General features: G+C 44.3%; 1 protein-coding gene across 1 annotated transcript in view; it reads right to left on the bottom strand.

Annotated features, from left to right (window-relative positions):
* Positions 1-15,804, bottom strand: part of CSMD2 (CUB and Sushi multiple domains 2) — a 1,651,801-nt gene that overhangs the window by 64,928 nt on the left and 1,571,069 nt on the right. The window contains exons 58-59 of the mRNA XM_086956548.1: positions 14,594-14,770; positions 13,079-13,258 (exon numbers count right to left, since the gene is read on the bottom strand). Coding sequence (XP_086812674.1) covers positions 13,079-13,258; positions 14,594-14,770 — 357 coding nt within the window. The remainder of the gene's footprint in view (positions 1-13,078; positions 13,259-14,593; positions 14,771-15,804) is intronic.

Raw genomic sequence — 15,804 nt, 5'->3', positions numbered from 1 at the left:
TCATTTATGCTCGACTTAGCGCGCAGCAACAAGATCATTTCTTACAACAGAGCAACACAGAATAAACAATGGGAGAAAGAAAGAAGGAGATGAGTGGATGAAACTAGTGACGTCCTGGGAGAAGAACAAAAGTTACTTACCTGTAACTGTGGTTCTCCAGTATTGGTGTCTTTCATAGATTCACATGCTTGAATAATTCCCCGTCGTCGAAGTGGGAGTCCCACGGTACATAAAATAGTAGTAATATATATATATATATATATATATATATATATATATATATATATATATATATATATATATATATATATATATATATATATATATATATATATATATTATATATATGGGTCAGTTTCTGCTAGCAAAGGTTTTGACCACAGAAAAATCACGGACCACCACGCAGCTCTTCGAGTGTCACAGATGACGTTTATTATCCATCCACAGGTTAAGGTAGGCACGACGCGTTTCGGGCAGGGACTGCCCTTGATCACATAGCGGACATGCAGTAATGGTCACTTTAAATAATGCACACACTCTTTTTTTCATTCGTGGTTTCACCACGTGACCTGGTGATAAACAGTGAAAACATACTGTGATTATAAAGTGTTAGATGTTCACTGGGTTTATAGCACTTCTGTTCAGTGACATGAAAGCTGATTGAAAGCACATTTTAAATCACATTCTTAATTGTGTTTTCTAATAACATCAGTACATTATTACCGCATAAATGCGTAAAACTGTGCAAAATTGGCTAGCAGCATTAGATTGTATAAAACCAAAATAGCTCGTTATATACACATAATAAATAACATATAAATATGCTAAAATTGTAGTATAAAAGACCATATGCAAAAATCATCAAATGATTTTATGTTACATGTGCAAAAATTATGCTAAAAATGAATGTGCAAATAACGCTTTAAACTGATGCAATCAATGGTTTTCTTGCATGAATGCATATTCCATAGTGCAAAGTGACGCTGCATCGCTGAGATCTATATTGGATCTTGCACACGATGTAATATGTGCTGTTGCTGTCACAAACATATAAAGTACTAGTGCTGGGATAATTCTTATAGATAAAGGATCAATCCCGCTCCCGGGAAAGGCCAACTATTTTATCCATTATTAATATTTTAGCAAATACCCATAGACGTTTAAAGTGCTGAGTGATAGTAGTGCAAATTCATTTAGTGTAAAACAGTGATTTGGAAAGTGTTCAAATAGAATGCAGAAAAGGTGAAGATAATACTAAGTTTCATTACGAGACAGTATTACAAGTAAGTTTCAATTGTTGCTGTCAAGATATTCATGCTGTCGTGATATGGGACAAAGATTGGACATGAAGATGAGACTGATGGAGTATGTTACAGAAAGGTGTGCATATCCTCCCTGCCATTAAGACCGTTAGGATGTTTACTGTTGAGATTCAGTATATATCTGGTCTCAAGTTGTCTTAATGCTTTGTCTCTATCTCCGCCTCTTTTTTGTGCCGGTGCCATGTCGATCACAAAATAAGAAAGACAGTTAACATCTTTATTGTGACTGAGCTTAAAATGTCTGGCAACCGGGTAGGCCGGGTCACAATTGATGATAGCACGAATGTGTTGTAGGATTCGCATATATACTGGATTCTTGGTGCTGCCAACGTATCTCAAACCGCAGGTACAGGTGAGAACGTATACAGCATATTCTGTACGGCAATCAAATTTGCCCCTGATAGATTGTTCTTTGGTTTTAAAAGGGGTCCTATATTTTGTGGTATTGGCTCCAAAGTTACATGCCCGACATGTCGCACATTTACGAAAACCATTTATAGTTGGAAGCCAGGTTTGAATGTTTTGAGTCTCAGTGGGAGTTTTCTTAGATAAAAGAGTAGCCATATTTTTGGCTTTTCTAAATGTCACACTGAGATGTTCAGGTACAGTGGTTTTCAAAATCGGATCAGTTAACACTATGGGCCAATGTTTGTTCAAGATACTCCGTATTTTGCGTTCCTGTCTGCTATACGTGGTAATTAATCTAGGTGAGTCATTCTCTTCTGTTGTGTATGCGTGTCCTGTTCCATGGTGTTGGGTAACAAGGCAGATCTAGGTCTCTCATTCGTTTTAAGTATGGCTCTGTTAAGGATGTCTTCAGTATATCCTCTCTGTCTCATGCGATCTAAACTCGACTTACTACATGTGTCAAATTGTTCTGGAGTGCTGAAGATACGTTTGAGTCGTAATAATTCCCCATAGGGGATGCTGGCTATCAAATGACGCGGATCCGCACTTGACGCATGTAGTATAGCATTGCCAGCAGTGGGTTTTCTAAATGCTGTTGTAGTCAGTTTGTCGTCAATTATTAGTATCTGGACATCAAGGAATTCTATCTTGGTGGTGCTCATGTGTGATATGAAATGTAAGTTAAACTCATTGATGTTTAATAAGTCAACAAAATCTTGGGCACTTTGCATGTCACCCTTCCATACAATAAAAACATCGTCTACATAACGAAGCCAAGAGATGACATTTTGATCGAATATTGCTCTGTGTTCTTTCATGAGGACCTGCTTTTCCCAGTAGCCCACATGTAACCCAGCGTAGCTCGGGGAAAAGCAGGCCCCCATGGCGATACCCTGTTTCTGCCTGTACACATTCTTTTCAAAGGAAAAGTAATTATTATTCAAACACTAAGAAATGAGAGCCATGAGCATTCTATTGTGCATAGCATATTCAGCAGGTCGATTATTCAAGAAATGTTCCACTCCACGTAAGCCACATTCGTGCCGAATGCTGGTATAGAGTGATTCTATATCCAAAGTCAATAAAATCAATTCATTGGACCAGGTCATATCCTCAATGTGTCTCAAAAAGTCGCCTGTGTCCTTTAAATATGAGGGCCTAGTTTTAACTAAGTCCTGTAAAAAGAAGTCTATGTAATGGCCCACATTTTCCGTCATGCTGCCTATCGCCGATATGATTGGGCGTCCGGGAACTGGGGTAATGTTTTTGTGCAGCTTAGGTAACAAATAAAGAAAAGGTAACTTAGGATGACTATTGAACAGGAAATTATATTCCTCATTCGATATTAGTCCCTCGTACTTCCATTTTTGTAGTTCTTTTTTTATATTGTCCTTTGCTTTATCATAGTTCTTCCATGTGGTTTGTTCATAACAGTCATAGTTATCTAGCTGTCTTTTAGCTTCTGTATCATATAGTTGTTTAGGCCACAGGACAACATTGCCCCCTTTGTCGGATTTCTTTACAATGATGGCAGAGTTGTTGGCCAACTTGTTGATGAATTTGTCGAAGGTAACTTGTTTTTGATTTGATTCATATTTTCTGTTACGATTGATTGAGCAATTCAAATCCTTTATTTCCTCAATGATACGATCATGAAAGACGTCGATGGCGTCTCTCGGCATCAAAGGGATGAACGAAGATTTGGGTTTGAAAGGACTTTCTCCAGCACCTTTTTGCAACAGGTTAAGTTCTCTTAGTTTGGTTTGAGTGGGTGCTTGAGAATTCTGTTCATCTTCATTAATTAGGCCATGTAGTGCCCAAAGAGTAGGTATTTCTCCGACCTGCACATCGGAGGAGGTAGAGGTTTTTGCATTGTCTTGTTTATTCTCTCCCAAATCGTTTAAGGCATAGAATTTCTTTAATTTCAATTTCCTGATGAACAGAATATATATATATATAAAAACATCATAAATATGCATATACATATAAAAATATAATATATATAAATAGATATAAATAAGAAATTTAAAAGTACCATAGAACAAAATAGGCCCATAGAAGCCTAAAGGGAGAATTCACTTTAGTAACATATCCATGCCATTATAATGGTCCACATTCCAGCCAATCAGGCTGCAGCACCCTCTAGAACCTTCTCCTCAGAAGCTCAAGCCCTCAGATTTTCGTAACACCAAAGTGACCAAGAGTGCATGAGGAGAAGAGAGCCTCTGAGGGGAGGAAGGGTGGGTCGCATGTGAATCTATGAAAGACACCAATACTGGAGAACCACAGTTTACAGGTAAGTAACTTTTGTTCTTCTCCAGTATTAGGGTGTCTTTCATAGATTCACATGCTTGAATAAGAATAGAAAGCAGTACGCCAACACATGACAGTCATAAAAGGCAATAAGAACAAATGCAAGCAAATAAATGCACATATGAACATTACATATATAAGAAAGAACCTTTTATGACAGGAGGCGGGAAGCAACAGAGGCTCACCTTCATCTGAAGAGATTTCGTAGCACCGCTTGACCCACAGCAGTGTCTGCAGCGTCAGCTTTCTCCAGACAGTAGTGCCTCGTGAACGTGTGCCTGCTGGACCACGTTGCCACCCTGCAGATCTGCTGTAGAGGCACTCCAGCAAATAGGGCGGTAGAGGATGCAACTGCCCCCGTTGAGTGTGCTCGCACCGGAGCAGAAAGAGGCTTGCCAGCCCGTTGATGGCAGAAGGAGATGGCAGAAAAAATCCATCGAGTAATGAATTGTTTAGTGACCGGATGTCCCTTGCGCATCCGTCCATAGGCCACAAAGAGCTGGTCTGATTTACGAAAGGCAGCAGTGCGTTGGATGTAGAATTTGAGGCAGCGTTTCAAGTCCAAAGAATGAAAAGAGCGCTAAGCGGAAGACTGAGGGTCTGGGAAAAAAGTCTTGAGAATGACAGTTTCATTAAGGTGGAAGTCAGAAGGAACCTTAGGAATAAATTTAGGATTCGTACGAAGTGTAACAGCGTCCCTTGAGAATTGAAGAAAAGGAGGCTGAATGGTGAGAGCTTGGATGTCGCTCACTCGCCTGGAGGATGTAAGCGCGAGGAGGAGGGAAACTTTCCAAGTAAGGAATTTTAATTCCGCTGAATGAATAGGTTCGGAAGGAGGTTTGAGGAGCTGCAATAAGACCAGATTCAAACTCCAAGCAGGTGGTGGACGCGGGATAGGTGGAAACATCCGGAACAGGTCCTTAAAGAACTTACGAATGATCCGAGAGGAGTGCAGTGATGTAGAACCATCAAGGCGAAAGCGGGAAATCGCGGCCAGGAAGACTTTAAGAGTGGAATGCGAAAGTCCCGACTTTGCCAAAAGGAGGAAAAAAGGCAGGATTTGCTCAGGTGTGGCGAGCAGAGGATCAACGTTCTACTTGTGGCACCAAACACAGAACTGTTTCCATTTCAGTTTATAGGTTTTGACTGTGGAAGGAGTGCGTGCATGAGCAAGCACCTCTCTGCACTCGGGAGCAATATTCAGATGTGCAAACTCATTGTGCTCAGGTTCCAAGCGTGAAGCTGGAGAGACGCTGGATCCGGGTGGCAAATCTGGCCCTGGCTCATGGTGAGAAGATGAGGCAGGGGACGAAGAAGAATCGGATCACACTGGGAAAACAGAAGAAGATCCGTGAACCACGTGCAACGCAGCCACTTGGGCGCAATCAAAAGGATGTGACATGGTTGAAGTCTCATCTTGTGCATTAGGCGTGGTATCAGAGGGATCGGTGGAAAAGCGTAAGCAAATTTGTTCGACCAGTTGATCGAAAACGCATTCCCGCTCGATCCGTTGTGGGGATGCCGACTTGCGCAGCGTAGGCATTTGCGGTTGAGTGGAGTCACAAACAGATCCAGCTCCGGCTGGCCCCACAAGCAAAACACATACTCCAGAGTTGGTTGATGGAGTTCCCACTCGTGATTGTCCGTAGCCGATCTGCTGAGAGAGTCTGCAAGGGCGTTGGAGGCACCCAGTACGTGAACTGCTGTTAGCTGGACTAAATGGTGAATTGCCCATTCCCATATCTGTTGTGCCTGTCTGGATAGCAGAAGAGATCTAATACCCCCCTGCTTGTTGAGGTAGTGCATACTGGTGGTGTTGTCCGTACGCACCAACAGCGACTCCCCTTTCAACAGCAGCCGGAAAGATTTTAGGGCGAGAAAGATAGCCAAGAGTTCCAGGCGATTTATGTGCCATTTGCATTGATCTGCCGTCCATTTGCCTTTGACTGACAACCCTTCGAGGTGTGCACCCCAACCCTCTAAGGAAGTGTCCATCGTAAGGGTAAGCGTGGGGTCTGTGTCTAGGATTGGCCGCCCAGTTGCGATATTTGGAAGGTGAGCCCACCATTCCAATGCGCCCTGAATGCGGGGGGTCAGGCAGACTTTGTCGTTGAACGACCCTGAGACTTGCCGCCATTGTTTGTCCAACTCCTCTTGGAGGACTCTCATGTGTAGCCTGCAATTGGGGATCAGCTGTATGCAGGACGATGCCATGCCCAGAAAATATTTTAACATTCGGACAGAAGCGGACCTTCTTGAGCGTAGAAGGGCCACCATTTTGATAATGCATGCTTGGCGCTCCTGCGAAACAAACACCTTCGCCAGACAAGAGTCTATTAATGCCCCTAGAAAGATCCTTTGTTGTGCTGGACGGACATGCAATTTCTTGTGGTTGATGGAAAGACCCAAGCCTGGAAGATGGATAGGCAAGTCTGAGTGTGTTGTCTTGCTGCAAGGAAGGTTTGGGCCTTTATCAAGCAGTCGTCTAAATAAGGGTAGAACTGTATGCCCTGTAGGCGTAGAAAAGTCGCACCCGGAGCCATGATCTTTGTGAAGACTCTCGGAGCGGAACGAAGGCCGAATGGTAAAACTTTGAATTGGAAGTGTTTCGATCCCACTGTGAAACGAAGGTATTTCCTGTGTCTGTGGTGGATTGGCACATGAAAGTATGCATCTTGGAGGTCGATTGGGGAGAGGAACTCTCCGGGGCTCAGGAACTGTAAAATTTCCAGCAACGGTCAGTATCCGAAATGTTTGGGACTTGATGAACTTGTTGAGGGCTCGGATCTCTAGGATAGGGCGCCACTCTCCTGATTTTTTCCTGATAAGGAAAAAGCGTGAATAAAAGCCCTTGCCTTGTTGTAATCGAGGAACCACTTCGACAGCCCCTTTTTTATCATAATTGCGACTTGCAAAAACAGTTCCTTCAAATGTGCTTTGAGAGGGCCAGAGGGTGGACGGGTGGGAGGAAATTTGAGAAATTCGAGAGCATGGCCCTTTAAGATGACATCCAAGACCCAACGATCTGAAGTTATTTTTGACCAATTGTAGAAGTGTTGGGAGATTCGACCTCCAATTTTCAGAGCAGGAGAACATTTGATCCGTGGAAAGTCACTGTTTTTTAGAGGTAGCACCTCCTCTGTAGGTGGACTTCCTTCTATAAGGCCTGGAATCGGATTGCCTATTCTGAGTTTGATAGGAGTAGCGCTGCTTGTTTTCACCATAGGAGCGGTACTGGGAGGAGCCACGAAAATTGGAGGAAGTACCTTTGCCACGTGCTCCACGAAAGGGCCGCTTCCGGTACTGGAGAGATCCCAGGGCACGAGCAGTGTCCGTGTCTTTCTTAATGGACTCTTAGGCATCGTCCACATGCTTGCCGAAAAGGGACTCTCCATCAAAAGGCAAATCAAGCACTCTTGCCTGCACTTCAGGCTGAAAAGCCATAGCCTTGAGCCAGCTCTGCCTCCTTAAGACTGCAGCACCTGCGAGCTGTCTGAAACTCGTAGAGAAAATATCAATGGCACAGTCTATAATTTCAGAGGATATTTTCTCTCCCTCTTGCACGATCTTATGGGCTTCTGCCCTGGAGGATTCCGGAAGTAGGTCAACCAAAGCTGCGATTTCTGACCACATCTGACGGTCGTATCGCCCGAGGATGGCTAAGGAGTTTTCCGCCCTGACCGTCGTGGCAGCCATAGTGGGGAATTTCTTCCCAATGGTATCCAGGCGGCGACCTTCCTCATCCGGTGGCGAAGTTAACGGAGTTGTTGGGTTACGCAACCTTTTTTGAGTGGCTTGCGTAATGACCGAGTCAGCCTTTGGTTGTGACACAAGGCATGCAGGTGAATCCTCAGGCGCCTTATACTTCTTGTCAAGGCACGGAAGCACGGCCGGGATGGAGTTAGGGCGTTCCATTAGTTTAAGTCCCTCCTTCCATATAAAATCAATAATTGGGATGGTATGCACTTGCTTTAAAGGTTGATCCTTGAAGTCATAAAGGAAACAGTCTTGTTGTTTGACGACCATGGGCAAATGAAAACGCTTCGCGGCTCTCATCATTAAGTTGTGAAAACCGCCAATGTCCACTGGGGAGAAGCCAGGGGAGAAGCAGGAGGAGGAGATGGGGTCTGGGCCCGATAATTGTCCCAATCTGCAAGGACAGTGTCGTCGTCCTGGTCCGTATCATTGCGGACATCATCATCATCAGTACCAGGATCTGGAAGAACTGGTGATCTTGCCTGAGCAACCAGTGGAGGAGGTGGAGTAGGAGAGGCCTGCGAAGAAGGTGGGAATCGACGATTGTAATTGTCTAACATGTGCTGAAGGTTTGAAATCAAAGACACCGGTATCCGTGCCATAGGAACCTCGTGGTCAACATCCAGCTGGTCATCATGAACTGGGAAGAGTGACCCCCTGTCATCATTGTCCTCATCCTCATAGTCCTGATATTTTATATTGAGCTCCGAAGGACTGCGTGCAGGACGAAAGGTGTCATCAACATAAGACCCATCAGAAGATTCCTCCTCTGCAGACGCAAAGAGTTGTGCAGGGGGGCCCGAACCACCTGGAAGAGGAGTCAAATCCAGCGGAGCGGGGCGTTTTACAATAGAAGCTGTCACCACAGTAAAGGTTGTTGCAGTTGCCAGAGAATAGTGTTCCGATGACGGGCCCGTCGACGAGCTCGTGGTCAAAACCGTCGTCGAGGGATTCGTCAATGTTGAATCAGGCGTCGACGAAGAAGCGGAAGCCGTCGACGGAGCCAGGACTTTCCTCGTCGACGGTGCAGCCGTCCTCTGTGAGGTCTTCGTCGTCGACGGAGCTGTCAACGATGAGGTGGTCGTCGACGAGGAACTCGATGTCGACGAGGCTACCGTCGACGATGGTGGTAGCGTCGACGAGTAACCCATCGACGAAGTCTTCGTCGACGAAAGCTTCTTTGGTAAGGTCGTCGACGAGACAGATTTCTTCACCGTCGACAACATCTTCACAATGGAGGGTATAGGCCTAACCTCTTGGTTCATCGTCGACGATGCGGACGTCGTCGTCGTCTTTGTCGACATAGAGCATGTCGTCGTCATCGTAGGCACAACGTCGACGAATCTTGTCGTCGGCGACGGGCGCCTCGACGAGCTCGTCAACGAGCTGGCATTCGTTTTAGACGACAAGGGCACAGATTGGGACTGCGACGCCAGAGAACCAGGTCCCGTAGGCGTAGAGGCTGGCAGATCCCGTGGGGAGACGGACTTTGGAGCGTTGACAAACTTCTTCTTTTTTAGAAAAGGAGAAGGCATTTCTGTCTCCGACCCATGCTTCAGAGAGGTCTTGGAATGGCAGGAAGACACGCTCTCTACATCAGACACGGGGTTGTCTGAAGTCTTCAACTTCTGTAGCCACAGAAGGAGACGGGCCTCTCTATCCTTTAGAGTCTTAGAAGAAAAAGTTCTGCAAAACTTGCAAATCCTCACCTCATGGTCCGGGTACAGGCAATAGATGCACTTTTTATGAGGGTCCTCATGGAACAGGCAAAGTTTTCCACAAGCAGAACAAGGTCTGAATAAACATTTCTTTGTAGAAGACATTGTAGAAGATGATAAATGGTTTGTTGAATGAAGAAACTGAGCAGAGCTCAGGGAGACTCCCTTCACACGACTTGCGGTAGAAAATCTGAGGGCTTGAGCTTCTGAGGAGAAGGTTCTAGAGGGTGCTGCAGCCTGATTGGCTGGAATTTGGCCATTATAATGACATGGATATGTTACTAAAGTGAATTCTCCCTTTAGGCTTCTATGGGCCTATGTTGTTCTATGGTACTTTTAAATTTCTTATTTATATCTATTTATATATATATTTTTATATGTATATGTATATTATGTTCCTATATATATATATATATATATATATATATATATATATATATATATATATATATATATATATATATATATATATATATATATATATATATATATATATATATATATATATATATATATATATTACTACTATTTTATGTACTGTGGGACTCCCACTTCAACGACAGGGAATTATTCAAGCATGTCAATCTATGAAAGACACCCTAATACTGGAGAATACTCCTTTTGTCATTGCCTGAAGAAGGGTGGGCTCTAGAAAGGAATATTGGGGGCCTATTACCAAGGGCATTATCGCCGCATTAGCGGGACTTTTTCCCACTAATGCGGCGATAATTTTATCGCCCTATTACCAAGCTGTCACTAACACCAGTTAGCGACAGCTGGTAGGCGATAGCAGGCATTTAGGGGCCCACTTTGCATGTCAGCGATAATTATCGCTAATGACATGCAAAGTGGGCATGCCAAGATGTTAGCGACTGAAAACAGTTGCTAACATCTCTAACGCCTATTAACAACTTTTGGAAATATTCGCGCTAAGCGCGAATATCTCCAAAAGCTAACGCCTGCTAAAAGCAGTTCTTAGCCATGTTATCCAATGGAAGGTGGATAACATGGCAAAGAGCATTGTCATGATAATGCATGAATATCACTGATTTTTCAGCGATATTCATGCATTTCGCAGGATTTTTACCGCTTTTGAGATAATCCTTGATAATATCAAGGTATCTCAGCGGTAAAAATCCTCAGTGCTCGGCAATATTTTTTTCCCGCTAACCAAGCAATAGCGATAATTATCGCTATTGCTTGGTAATATGCCCCATTGTGTCCCTGCAGCACCTTCCAGACACTGACACTAGAACCAGCTCCCTCTGTGTGAAAGAGCTCTCCTCGGGGAGGGTGCGAGCAGCCCGTAGTCCTACAGATTATATACTACATGTGTGGATATTAGTATTGTACAAACATCAGTGCTTTCAAATCCAATGTTACAAGAATTATGCCACACATGGCAACTGTTTTCCATATTTTACAAGAATTATACCTTTCTCTTGACTTATGGGTTACAACCAGAAGGAAGCCTAGGTCAGGATTATAACAAGCCAATTAGTCCTTCTTAAAACTACGATACACTTAAACAACTGAAACAGTCTGTCACAAAAACCTCTGTAAGGCGACGTAGGGCCATTGTACACAAAGTCATCCCCCTTCCTTGCCCCCTTCTTTGTAGGGTGCACTCAGACTGAATGCTCGCTCTTAAGAGATATATTTCCTGACCTCGGAAGGATGAAAGACTGTGATGTCAGGATTTTAACCAGGTCCTAAGGCTGCACATACATCTTTGCAGTAGGTACACCAACCACAGAATTCTCTCGCCTGGACATAGTGACCTTTATCATATACTTGGCTCATGTGTCCTTTACTGCGTTATTACGTCAAAATATCACTTATAGAAGCAGTCAATATACTTGCGATTTATATATGTGATAAACACAACTATTCTCCATTTACACTGTTTGTAAAACTTCCATTTATAAAGGGGACTATTCCATCTGGTCCATACCTATGTGATGAGTTCAATTACCAGTCCTTTGTACAAGGAGCGTGCAAGGACAACTGTCCCTGCACTGTTCAACCAGCACTGTTCATTTTTGCCTGCTTCTGCATAGTAGTACATCTTTCCCAAGGTGAATTCATATGTGTTTTTATTCCATCCTCACTATCAGACTCTGTTAGTTAAGTATCTATCTACCACCCATAGTCAATGAGTGTATCTGTTCCACATAAGAGCATCAGGAGACTTATGGCTGGAGGTCCCTCTGGCAATGGTAGTTTGTGGAATGTGTCTTTTTACCTGTACCACTAGAAGAAATCACTATTGACTGCTCAGTGACACCCATTCATTCACAAATAACTGGGGTCCTTCACTCCACCATGTGCATGATATATATAAATATGCTTGTGAGTTGTACGGGTGGAGCCCTGCATGAGTGCTTGGTGTATGTGGAAAACAAATGGCGATTTCACACACAATGCTTGGCGCCTGCAAATGTGATTCTTTTCAGCTAGAAGTTTCTGGTAGATTCCACAGGAGACCTCTTTTGCTCTTTACATCATGTCTTGCCTGGGATGTAAAATACACATCCATTCAGCGCTGACAGGTTCCTTTCATTCTCCCTTCTGGTAGAAAGATCAGGAACAACACCACAAATCTCACCTTCAGCTCAAGTTGACCCACTGTACTAAATTCAAAAGGACCATCTCTCCTCTCATATTGACTGACTTTCAACCGGCACCATCCAAAATGGATAACTACTGTGGCTTTAGAGTTAGCACACTAACAGTCTGGATTAGGGTATAGGACCCTACAGGCCAGAAGCAGATGCAGACCAGAAGCAGATGTGTGCCAAAAAGGGACCTCTATTGCTGGGCCCGCTTGGTGGTGACTAGGCTTCAAGACCTGCAGAGAGTCTGCATCGGTAGTGACTTGGCCCATCTGAGAAGTTTATTAAGAGGATAGAAATGGCCCTTGTGGAACACAGGCACACGAGCAATTTCCTTTTAAACGCTACACTATTGAAAGTGGCTTGAGAGAGCATGTGAATCACTAAACGGTGTGGTCCAGATGAAGGAGACAGGAACCAAAACAAAGATCCCAAGCTAGTAACGGACCCCTGAAGTAATGATTTAATCTGGTGGGCATACTCACCTGCATTAACCTTAACTGTACTTCAAAACATTTCCTTGCTTAGCACATTGCGAGCCAAGTGCCTGAGACTTTCTCTGTGTCGGGAGTGTGACCAGAGGAATTATTTAATCTTTTTGCTCTCCACCAAAACCATAGTATTGACATTAATGATGGTACCTTGCTTGGGGTTCCTAAGTTGACTGTAGTCAACTATATGAGAACTCAAGTCAGTTGTGCTTCCAAATACCTGTGAATTCAATCCCTTGGTTTATCTTTCATGTCCCGATTCAAACACAATTGGAATCCAGTGTTTATTATGATCCTCCGTTCTTGAGATAAAGACCTCTGAAGAGTTGGTGCTAGTCTAACTCTACACATAATATACCACTAGCGCTGTCTGCGCCACGGTCCTGTGGGAAGCACATAGAAAAGAATAGGTTTGACTGGGACCTCCTCCGCCGTACTCCAGCAGGGGCTCTTACCTTTGCAGACTGGCTTGCTGCCATTCCAGGTCCGGTGCTTGGTGCAGCTCAGGGAGGTGGACCTGTCGGGCTCCATGCTGTACCCAGGCATACACTGGAAAGTGACGGTGCTATTGTAAGTGAAGTCACTGCCAAGGCGAATGCCATTTGCTGGAACACCAGGGTCTCCACAGTTAATCACTGAAATACACAAAGGAGAAAGCACAGCTTTATTAATCATTTGCAAGTATACCATTAAGACTACCCAGTACCAGTCCCCCTTCCTTATGGTTATCTACAAGAACGAGAGTATCATTAGGTGGAGCCACATTGGCGGTTGGTGTAGTTCGGCTTACGCATCAGGAGATGGGGTAGCTTAGCCTTGGAGCCTTGTATGCTCTATTCAAAGATGGCTGCAATGGTTATCTCCTCTGAGTGATATGGTGTGCTCCTACGGATGAGGGCTGGATGGATTTAGTTTCTCTGAGGTAAGACAAGATTAGTGGTCTCCCCTATATGATGTTGTATTCTACTACAGGTGGGATTTCCCTGGCTGCCCCCTAAAACGACAGTAGTGACCTGCTTTTTAGGGAGAGCTGGTTGCACCAGGTGCCTCTGAGTGGTATGGCACTCTCCTACAGGTAAGGGGTGGTGTGATTATCTTCTCACTATACAGTTAGAAAGGATTGGTTGTCTTCTCTGTGTGATGTGGTATTCTCAAATAGATGAAGGCCTCTGTGCTTGTCTTCAATATCAGTAGCAGAATCTTCCTACAGGGGTAATGTGATCAGCAACATGTTTTTCTTTCACTGGACCTCAAGTGGTAGCTCTTTTATCAAGTACGACTCCGGTCTACCATGAACAACACCTCTCAGACCATCATTGGTCATCAGGGCCAGACTGGCCATCCTATCACTCTAGCATTTCCCCAGTAGGCTGCAAGCTAGGTGGCTGCTTTGACAGCAAAATAGATTTCCATGGCCCAGCCATGCCCTCATGGCGCATTCTAGTCATGCTTTCTGTACTGTGAGGCTGGTTTGGACAATTTTGCAATGGCAAGTTTTAGTTTCCAGTCCTGGGGCGTCACTGGGTAGTGCAGCATCAACTCCCTATTTAGAAATCAAAGGCCGGGCCAAATTTGGAAAGTAAATGAAATAGGTTCAATCCCATTAGCATTATCAGTCTCAAGAGATGGTCCGTGACTTTATGACACACGTGAATGCTAACCGGAAATTACTTCTACCCATGACAAGTGATTGCCAATGGATGTGAACAAAGACATTGGGGTGCTAAGTCCTCAACAGAATGATTAAACTGGAAGTCACCAGTTGGGCAGCACAACTGATGAATTGACCTGGCAGTTCCTCACTGTCACCTGCTTGATTGATATACCTTTCAATATTGAATAAACACATTGATTCGCAGGGGCAGAACAAGATTCAGGAGTGTGATCTACCTTTTTCCCCAAAACAAAGGCACTATTTATCACTGCCCCTTAAATTTCACCCTCATCCAATTCTTTCAGTTTGCGCTCACCTGTGCACTCTGGTGGGTTCCCTGTCCATGTGCCGTTGACTGTGCAGTGCCTACTCAGGAGACCTGTGGAGTAGTACCCTTCCCGGCATTCATACGTGATTGAACTTGCAAACACCAGACCGTCGTTGAAAACAATGCGCGCATTACTTGGAGTACCGGGGTTCCCACAAGATACAACTGCAATGAAAAAATGTCCACATTAGCATTCTTATTTCAAAGCCATGGTCTTGCTTGTCTTAGCAGAGCTACAGAGACACGTGAAAAAGATTGAGGCTCAAATATGCATGCTCTATCTGCCCCTGATGACACTTGCAGCCTGGCGTGTGCCAATTCATGAAAGCCTGCATCATCGTTACCTGCAGACAAACTCCCACAGTTACTGCCGACTTCCACCTTAAAGCATATTTCTAATATGGCTGTGCATGCACGTATGAGGTCTGGTCGACGTAAGCCAGGGCACCCAGGACCACAAGGCATGCGAAGGCTGGAGTGTTATTCACACAAGCATGTTCGAGACAAGATAAAAACACAGGTCCTGAAGGGTACGGTCCAACCATATTATTATCTAAAACACAAAATCTGGTTCCCTGAAGTTTCAGGAAGCTCTACAAGCATCTAAATTATTCATCAAGTACATGGCCAGGAGCTGCCTAACCAGAGCTGGGAGAGAGCCTTCTATGTGAAAGAAAGGAAACAGCTCTCGCTGCAAAGGACCCCCATAGAGTATGATATCTCAAGGGAGACCCTACTAAAAATGGGATTTGAGCTTTCGTGCACATTGATTCAAATACTATGGGCGTTTGTTGTTTTTAAATTAGCAAAGGGTATTCTGCATCCGCGGCTTGAATCTGGTGAGGTGTGCATTCTCCAATGGACCTGCTTGGTATCAGGAATCTCAGAAGCTCTTGTAGGGCTAAAGCGAGAATATCGAGCTCTGTATCCGTTCCAAGTAACATAACATTAAGGGTTGCAGTCAAGGACTGTTAAATGGTTTTGGTGAGGTGAAAATACATTCTCACATTTCTGGATAGAGCGAGGGCCGCAGGACTGATTTCATGTTTAGCTGCAGACATGTAAAATACATTTCTTCCTAGTTAATAAAGTATGTTGCAGGCCAGAAGAAAGGGGGTGCGAGGTCTATTGGCAGAGCTGTGCGTCGAGGTAATGGAGTGCTGCATGCGGAGGTTCACTGGTGGAGCACTATGAAGGTG

This window comes from Lissotriton vulgaris, chromosome 2_1, assembly GCF_964263255.1.
Source record: "Lissotriton vulgaris chromosome 2_1, aLisVul1.2, whole genome shotgun sequence".
NCBI lineage: Eukaryota > Metazoa > Chordata > Amphibia > Caudata > Salamandridae > Lissotriton > Lissotriton vulgaris.
The sequence above is the reverse complement of the archived record's forward strand: the minus strand, read 5'-3'. Positions and strand labels throughout refer to the sequence as shown.